The 9338-nt window shown below is 45.6% G+C and overlaps 1 protein-coding gene across 1 annotated transcript; it reads left to right on the top strand.

Moving 5' to 3' along the window:
* On the top strand, positions 1 to 8693 carry HSD11B1L (hydroxysteroid 11-beta dehydrogenase 1 like). Its single transcript, XM_009956305.2, has 7 exons — positions 1 to 105; positions 1336 to 1466; positions 2881 to 2992; positions 5537 to 5628; positions 6666 to 6759; positions 7625 to 7790; positions 8090 to 8693. Exons 1-7 carry the CDS (start codon positions 21 to 23, stop codon positions 8274 to 8276), a joined length of 867 nt encoding a protein of 288 aa, XP_009954607.1. The 5' UTR covers positions 1 to 20; the 3' UTR covers positions 8277 to 8693.
* The last annotated feature ends 645 nt before the right edge of the window (positions 8694 to 9338 follow it).

Raw genomic sequence — 9338 nt, 5'->3', positions numbered from 1 at the left:
TCTTCACAACTTGGAGGGATATGAAGCCGATCGGAAAAGTGCTTTGTGCTACAGGGATCATAGCTGGGCTCTTAGCTTTCTTCTGGAAAGAACCTTTTAACCCAGGTAGGCTCAGCAGGGGGTCATGCCAAACTGGAATATAAGTCTGGTAAGAGAAGAGGATGGATTTCCAAACTCAGACTGGTGATCTCATTCCTGCCCATACTCTTACCAGAGTTGGTGGCCCCAAAGCAATGCTTTCATTTCCCAGAAATAAAGAGAAGCTTGAAGCAAAGAGAAAGACAACATGGTCTAACAGCATTTACAAGTGATCCTGCTGTCTATGTGGGCAAAAAATTACATGTACTTTGCCACTGCCTTTCTCTTTTTTTGTTTTGATTGCAAACTCCTTGGGGTCAAGAACCATCTCTATAGATGTGCAGTGCCTAGCACAAGAGGGCTGACATGTCTCCAAACTGATAGCAAAGAGTAAATGAAACGCAGGAGGCTCAGAGCCTGATTTATGTTGTACAGCTTTTTATAATGCGAAAACCAACTTCACCCTTGAAAGATACTGGTCTAGGAACCCAGGTAAAGGGCGTGTGACACAGCTAGCTTGCATAATCATAGCATTATCCCTGGCAGTGATAGCCTAGGCATAATGTCCACCACAAACACGTAGGAAGAAAACAATGCATCTCTTGGGCAATTGGGCCTGGGTGTTGTTCCATGGCAACTGAGCCATCCAACTGCACACTTTTATCCATTATCCAGCTCCATGGAAGAATGCTGAGCTGGGGAGGAAGGGTGGGAATGGTGAAGCAAGGCTTGGCTGTTTGGTTTCTAGCATGCCAGCTGATGCCTGAGTGAAGTGAGTCAGACTGAGCCTCCTGCTCCATGACTGAAGTATGAACCTGGGGGTTGTCAGGCTGGAGGAGAGAACTGGCTGTCACATGTTAGCAGAGCTAGGCCGAGCTGACTGCCATGTGCTGGAGCTTGTTGAGCTAGCCAAGCTTTCCTGTGGCCAAAACAGATCAATATGGCTGTCTACTTGACATGAGGTGGCTGATGACTAACCTTTTTGTTGTAGGCACCTGTCAGAAGGGAAAACCATCTCATTCTTCAAAGATTGGGTGATTTTTTTTACTATTTCAGTCTAGCAAGAATTGGAAGGTATTGTTAATCTCATGGCTTCTTCAGGTCAGTCCTGTCTCTTCTAGTTTTGGAGAAGCATCAAGACTTTTGAGCACTTACACAAACCTTTCTACTTTAGAGCTCTGCCAGTAGTTAAGGGCAGTTCCTCTGCTACTTCCTTTGCTTACTTCTGTATCTTTTATTCTCTTTCCTATAAACAAGAGACCTTGTCTGGTGCCCGCGTTCTCCTGACTGGAGCCAGTGCTGGGATTGGAGAGCAGATGGCATATCATTATGCCAAATTTGGTGCTGAAATTGTTTTGACTGCTAGGAGGGAAGCTGTGCTGCAGAAGGTAAGAACTACCTTGTGTGAGGGAAGACGTAAGAGATTTGGAATTTTACCAAAAAAGCAACAACAACAACAAATTAGTTGTCAAGTGTGATAAATTTTTGTTCAGAACTGTCGTTGAGCAAAACCAGCTTAGTTACTTTAAGAATTCTTTCCGCTTACATAGATGGAACATGCCAGTGATGTGTGTTGAGCCTGATTTGCTGGCAGTATCATGTACCGTTTTTCTCTAACTGATCTCCTCGATGGGCTACTTTGTGTTGCCGTACACTAGTGCCTGCTGCAGTATGCCTGGTTTTTCTTACCAGAAGGCAGGAGCGCTACATACTGGGGAGGTGTAACCCAGAAGGAAGCTTGGCCTATACGGGAAGATGAATATACACTGCCTGAAGTTCTTACTGCCTGAACATTTACACGAGGAAGTAGTATGAAGCTGTGTCAGGAGAAGTTCAGATTGGACATTAGGAAAACATTCTTCAGAGAGGGTGGTCAGTCACTGGAACAGGCTCCCCAGGGAGAATTGGTCACGGCACCAAGCCTGTCAGAGTTCAAGGAGTGTGTGGATGATGCTTTTAGTCATATGGTTTAGTTTTGGGTAGTCCTGTGAGGAGCCGGGAGTTGGACTTGATGATCCTTATGAGTCCCTTCCAATTTGAGGTATTCTATGATTCTATAAACTACAATTCCTGTGTGATATTGTGCAGCTTTTCAGAGTGCAAACAGTTCTATTTGTAGCTATTTTGTTAAAGGCAGCTTTTTTGTAGGTTAAATAATTTTTGACCAGCTTGAATAGATGAGACTTCTTTATCTGTAGTTTATAAAATGGAGCAATATTTAGAGAAGGTATCTCTTAAACTGTGGGGATAGGTGACTTGCAAGTAAAGTTCTTCACTATGAAATGGTGCAAAAGGAGAGAGTTGGGGACAGTGAGCGTAAGAATAGTTCCTAATGCACGGAAGGCATTATTTCAGCAAATAGCTAAACTGCGCATCATTATTGGGCACCTTCACATACTAAACATAGCAAAGGAGCTATGAAAAATAAATACTGCTGGAGCCTTACCAGGTATTTTGGAACAAAAAGAACTTGATGTAAAACATAACCCTTATTCCAGATAAGTTCTCCTGAAGAAGACGTGTCTTCTTCAGGTGAATCTTGATCCTTTTCCAAGGTAGATTGAATCTACATCCTGCGAAGAGTTACTTCTATTTAACTGTCCAATTAAATGAAGTCTGGATACAAAATGAGCTCTCCATGGGCTGAATAGTGGTAGATTTAAAATTAAAGTGTGTCTCTGTCCAGAATTGACTGTTGCTGACAGTAGTATGGGGAAAAACAGTGCCTTACAGTGCCCTTTTTTCTATTCTTTTCCCCCTACTCCTTATTGTTTAATCTTTGGGGATGTGTTCTTTTTCAAGGTGGTGGAGAAATGCCTGACGCTGGGAGCAAAGAAAGTATTTTATATCCCTGCAGATATGTCTGTCCCTTCAGAGCCTGAAAAGGTGGTACAGTTTGCTGTCCAAAACCTGGGTAAGCATCTTAGGCACCTCTTTGGCTTTCAGGTATATGGACGGTTCTCGTTCCAGTAGGAGCTTACTGCTTCTATTTCCCCATGTTCATCACTGGGGGGGGATGTTTAGGACGGGAGAGTGTGGGGTTTGTAAATACATGTCTGGATGTGGCCATCTTTTTAGCTGCTCTTCATGGCGGGGGGGGCATGTTGTTTTCTAAAGGAGAAAAGTATGCAGAAAGTACTTGCTCGCAATACTTCACTAAAACCAAACCCCATAGCAACAGCTGCAGTACCTCATCTGTCACAGAGCACCACATGTACATGCGTTTGCCATGTGTGAGCAGGTACCAGCTGCACACACCCAGCCCTGATCACAGTGCCTTGTGTTGAGAGCCAGAAACTGGGGAGTCTGAAAGCAGTGACCTGCCCCTGTAGCAAAGCTCAGTCGAAGACTGTATAGAAGGGGAAGGTGGTCTTATTTTAACCAGAACTGACTCACAGTACTCCCACTCTCATGCATTCGCACTCACTCAGATCTTCAGCACTTGCAAGCAACAAGATGTGTATGACCAAGCACCTTGGCCAAGCTTACTTGTGGTGATACAAAGGACAAGGGATGCCCACTGTTGAGTCATCATTGTGTCTTCTGGGTTCTTGGTTGGTGACCATGTGCGGCTTTTTGATCTTCTTTTGTGCCCTGTAGGAGTTGAGTGGTTATAATCTTTTGTCTCTCCATCTTGTCTCATTTGGGTCAGGCTGTCATTAGGCAGCATTTTCTATTACACTCACTATCCTTTTTGTCCATTATTTGAGTGTCTTAATTACTTCGTTGTGCTCTTGTTTTTCCTTATGTCGGTGTCTTAAGAAACTGTGCGCAAGTGTGCTGTGATCTGGATGACCTGCTAGTCCAGCAGCCATCAATTCATACCTTTATTTTAAACCTGCTGTTTCTGCTGATACATTCCCATACCAATCATATTTTTTCTGTTACAAATTTGTATATTTATAACTTTAAAAATAGAGTGTACCACCAGAAATAAGTTCCAAGTCTGCATTACCATGAAACATCGTTTCGGAGACCTGCTGTCAAAGAACAGCTTTCCTTCCGATGCTACCCTTAAGGAGCTGGCAAAGCTGTCCCCCCAGAATCACAGAATGGTCGGGGCTGGAAGGGACCTCTGGAGATCATCCAGTCCAACCCCCTGCTAAAGCAGGTTCACCTAGAGCAGGTTGCCTGGGATCATGTCCAGGCAGGTTTTGAATATCTCCAGAGAAGGAGACTCCACAAGCTCCCTGGGCAGCCTGTTCCAGTGCTCTGCCACCCACAGAGTAAAGAAGTTTTTCCTCATGTTCAGGTGGAACTTCCTGTGCTCCAGTTTGTGCCTGTTGCCTCTTGTCCTGTCGTTGGGCACCACTGAAAAGAGTCTGGCCCCATCCTCTTGACACCGCCCTTTAGGTATTTATAAGTATCGTTAAGATCCCCTCTCAGTCTTCTCTCAGCTGAACAGACCCAGGTGTCTCAGCCTTTCCTCGTAGGAGAGATGCTCCAGCCCCCTCATTTTAGCAGCCCTCTGCTGGACTCTCTCCCATAGTTCCCTGTCCCTCTTGAACTGGGGGGCCGAGAACTGGACACAGCACTTCAGAGGTGGCCTCACCAGGGCAGAGCAGAAGGGGAGGAGAACCTCCCTTGACGTGCTGGCCACACTTCTTAATGCACCCCAGGATACCATTGGCCACCTTGGCCACAAGGGCACATTGCTGGCTTATGGTTGACTAGGTGTCTACCAGAACTCCCAGGTCCTTCTCCACAGAGCTGCTTTCCAGCAGGTCAACCCCTTACCTGTACTGGTGCATGGGGTTATTCCTCCCTAGGTGCAGGACCCTACACTTGCCTTTGTTGAACTTCGTTAGGTTCCTGTCCACCCAGCTCTCTAGCCCGTCCATATCTCACTGAATGGCAGCACAGCCTTCTGGCGTGTTAGCCCCTCCTCCCAGTTTTGTGTCATTAGCAGACTTGCTGAGGGTGCACTCTCTCCCTTCATCCAGGTCATTGATGAATATGTTAAACAAGGCCGGACCCATTACTGACCCCTGGGGAACACCGCTAGTCACAGGCCTCCAGTTGGACTCTGCGCCACTTATCACAACCCTCTGAGCTCCGTCGTTCAGCCAGTTGTCAATCCACCTCACTGTCCACTCATCTAACCCACACTTTCTAAGCTTCCCTATGAGGATGTGATGGGAGACAGTGTCAGAAGCCTTGCTGAAGTCGAGGTAGACAACATCCACTGCTCTCCCCTCATCTACCCAGTCAGTCATGCTGTCATAGAAGGCTATCAAGTTGGTCAAGCATGATTTTCCCTTGGTGAATTCATGTTGACTAGACCTGATAACCTTTTCCCAGGTGGACATATTTAATTTATCTTCATGTTAAAGCACTTTCTAGCCTTCTGAGGGTGCAGCTGGTTGGTTCATCCCTCCTGCTGGCATTTCTGAGAGTTCCTTGGTTACTGGTTAGGGGATGGCCCCTTTGACTGCTTTTTTTTGACTTCTGTCCACAGGGGGACTGGATTATTTGGTGTTGAACCACATTGGCATGACCCGTTTCCAGATGTGGGCTGGAGATATGGAATACACCCGCTGGCTCATGCAGGTGAGGTTTCTCAGCAGAAAGAGCTCACCTGGAATTGGGTGAATCTGGCTTCTCCTGGGACAGCTTTAGGAAGCTTAAAGGCAAATTCAAGTCTATGGCAATGGTTGAGAACAAACCTTTTCTTTCACTTATGTTTCAAGTCAAATGGTTTGGAGGCTTTGTTACTAGACAGGTGATTTGCTCAGTTGTTGTATATGTGTGCAGAGGAATGTCTGGAAAGAACTTCACTTCTGTCCTTCTTTCTGTACTTCTTATTTCCCATTCACCTAGGACTGTTAGGGATTGATGGGTAGTTACAGGCAGTTGTGCAATGTATGTCTAGTTTAGGAAGGTGAGAAGCACTTCCTATTAACCTGTAGCAAGTGCACATCATTGCAGAACACAATAAGGTTGTTTGAAAGTGTTTGCCATTTGAGTCTCTGCTCACAGATTCAGAGATTTCCTACAGAATCACCTTGGTACCAGGTTTTGGGACCATGGAGATGAAGAGCTGTTTCCTTGATTTGGTCTTCTCAGGTCAGGTGGGTCTATTTCATGTTGGAAGGAGCAGAGAGTAGGGAACTTGGGAGGGGGTCACAGGTAAGAAATTTCTTACAAGTTGGAGAGCAGTCAAGCTCGGAAGAGATGCTAGATGTTATGCTTTGTTGTAGTCTGAGCTCAGTCAAGAAAAACTTAAAAGGGGACCAAATTGAGACACTACTGGTGTCCGTGTTGCTGGATAGAGATTGCAGAGTAAAGAATGGCATATAGAGAAATCAGGGACAGATAATTGTTTCTTGTCAAGAAATCTGTATGTTAAAGCCCAGGAATAACCTTTGCGCTGACTCTTCTCCATTGCTTTTTCTGGAATCTGAAAGACTTGTGGATGAAATGTTTGTCCCTGTCTTCACAGAGATGATTCTTTTCACCTGATGGTTGAAAAAACAAATCCAAGCCATGCTCCTTTCCATTTCTGACCGCTGTATTGGCTTTCTGGCTCATGCTGACCTTCCCTTCAAACCCTCTTGCTTCTTCCATGACTACTTTTATCATTCCAGGTGAATTTCTTCAGTTATGTGGCACTTGCAACAGCAGCTCTTCCCACCCTGGAGAATAGTAAAGGCTCTCTGGTGGTTGTTTCTTCCCTCACAGGTTAGTGTCTTTAACTGGCATAAATGCTGGCCTTGTGCAAACAGTGGTTCTCAGCACATCGTGTTTCTCTGTGTCCTTTAACCCCTCAACACATTTTCAAGCTGTGCATTTTATAGTAGCAAGCACGATGGTGGGTGTCTGGCCGCCTTATTTTCTGGAAGACCTTCTCTGTGTTGCACCATTTTGCATTCCCTTGGAACTTTGCTCTTCACTCACTATGTGACCAGATCTGCTTGTTTGGTTCTGGTCCCTCACAACCAGGCTCATCTATCATGCACTTCTGATGCAGCATTTAAGACCATCCTGCCACACTAAGGTCTTCTGGCTTTGGCCAGCCTGAATATCAGGCTGCTGAGTAGCTGCACCTACTGTATGGGATGGAAAGGCAGGAGAAAGTCTTCAGTGTGCGCGCAAGGGAGCTGCATCACCATACACAAGTACAGACTACAGCTCATCCCTGCTTTGTGATGTAATGTGCCTTAGTGTCAGAGAAATGTCATGGCCAGATGGACCAGCATTTGGTCCAGTCCAAGGGTTTGCATGTGATGAGGGAGGAGAAGGCTTCAGGTAGACCATCACGCTGGGCTTTTTAGCGCAGCGTGTGACCTGGTTACTGTGTAAATTAAGAGAAATTTCCTCCTCTTATCAACATATATGGTGGTTCTTATGCTGGGATATGCTAGCACAGAGTGGTATAATTTTCTAAGTGCTTGTGTGTGACTAGAAATAGAAACTCACTTGAACAGAACATGGGTTGATGCAGAATGGCAAAGCCTCTGTCTTTGCCCAGATTCCCTCTCTGTGGCACCATCCTCCTTACAGCCACTTTCCTGGTGTTTTTCCATTCTCTCCTTTTCCTTTCCAGGGAAAATACCCACTCCCTTCACCACTTCTTATTCTGCCACCAAGTTTGCATTGGATGGATTCTTCAGCTCACTGCGCCATGAGCTCATCATGCGGAAGAGAAACGTCTCGATCACACTGTGCATCCTGGGCTTGATCGATACTGATACGGCATTAGAGAATACCAGGTGTGTATTTGGAGGAGGATGTAGGAGTCTGGGAGGGAGTGTGTCTGCAGGAACACATCTCTTCTTGAAAGCATGCAAAAAAAAAAAAAAAAAAAAAGCACCATAACTGTGTTTAAAAGATGTGTTTGGATGTGCAAGAAAACTAATGGGAAGAGCTGCTGGGTACATCATGGGAGTTGTGCAGGTCTAACTCACGTGGAACATGAGCATGCAGAACCCTGTGGTAGTCAGTCTGCACAGTTAAAAGCCACACCAAGGATTGACTGGCTTTGAGTGATCATCTGACTGTTTCCTTCCAGGGGCAAAGTGCACATAACTGCTTCTCCTGCTTCTGAAGCTGCACTCACCATCATCCAGGGAGGAGCCACACGGGTGCAGGAGGTTTTCTACCCATGGTGGCTGCAGCACATGTGCTGCCTCTGGGCTTTGTTCCCCAATGACCGGGACCAGGTTTTACGGAGTTACTATAACTACAGCAGTCCTTAAGGGACGCCCAGTCTCAGTCTCCGCTCCCAGCCTACATTCCTTCTAATCACATGCCCCCCACACCCCACTAAGCATCCCATTCAACCATTGGTTTCAAGCAGGAGCAGGGCAGCAGTGGTGGCAAAGTAACCTTAGCTCTTTTCAAAAGACTCTTATTGGTCCTCCTCTCATCCTGCTTCAGCCACAGTTCTGGTATTTCTATCGATCAGTCAAGAGATCTTTCCCACTGTTTAGTCTGTCTTAGCACTCCACCCACCTCCCCTCCTTTGCCTCGCCTGTGTGCTTTTACTGCCTCCAGGCTTCTCTCAGCTCCAGCTTTAACCTCTGTCTGTACAGGATGTCTTGGAATATCTATATACATTCCCGGGACATCCTGCTCCACTGCTTCATTGTTTAGTAGACCGTGTGAGCCTTCTTGCTTCCTATAAATAGCATTTTAATCTCTATTTTAATTAAACTATTTTTATTTTGATGTGTTGGTGTTACATGTTGATGTTTTTGCTGTGAAAGAAGGCTGATGACCTGGCTTCTGTGAGTACAGGCCTGTTTGTTGGTAGACACTTGTTGGCTGCACCAGGGCCTGTTAACTGCTAAATCAGCTCTTCCTTGCTGTAAATACCAAGATGGGTTGATGATTCCTGCATGGAACAGGAGAAAGAATGTAGAGGGAATTCTTCCCTAACGTGTTATTCCTATGGATATGTGTCATGACTTCTAAGTTCTAGCAGCTAAGAAAAAGCAGTCTCTTCTCTGCTTGAATCCTCCTGGGCTGGAGATGGATAAAAGGTACTATGCGGGCTCCTTGGTGTCTGAGAGGATGGTTATTCCGTATGCTGTTCCTGTCCTCAATGCATGACTCCCAAAGGAATTTTAAGCAGCTTTGAAAGCTGAACATTTTGTAGAAACTGGTTAACAGGTTTGGAATTTATTGGAACAGTCAGCTATTGCTTAAAAAACAGGCTTGTCTAGGGGCTGTAGAACTAAAATGGAGTGTGCAGAGCCTTGCCAATCACAGTCTTTCTTCAATCGTAGCTGTTCATCTCCAGGGAGAGGAGAAAAAGC

This window comes from Leptosomus discolor, chromosome 24 (assembly GCF_034619465.1).
Source record: "Leptosomus discolor isolate bLepDis1 chromosome 24, bLepDis1.hap2, whole genome shotgun sequence".
In the NCBI taxonomy this organism is placed as follows: Eukaryota; Metazoa; Chordata; class Aves; order Leptosomiformes; family Leptosomidae; genus Leptosomus; species Leptosomus discolor.
The sequence above is the reverse complement of the archived record's forward strand: the minus strand, read 5'-3'. Positions and strand labels throughout refer to the sequence as shown.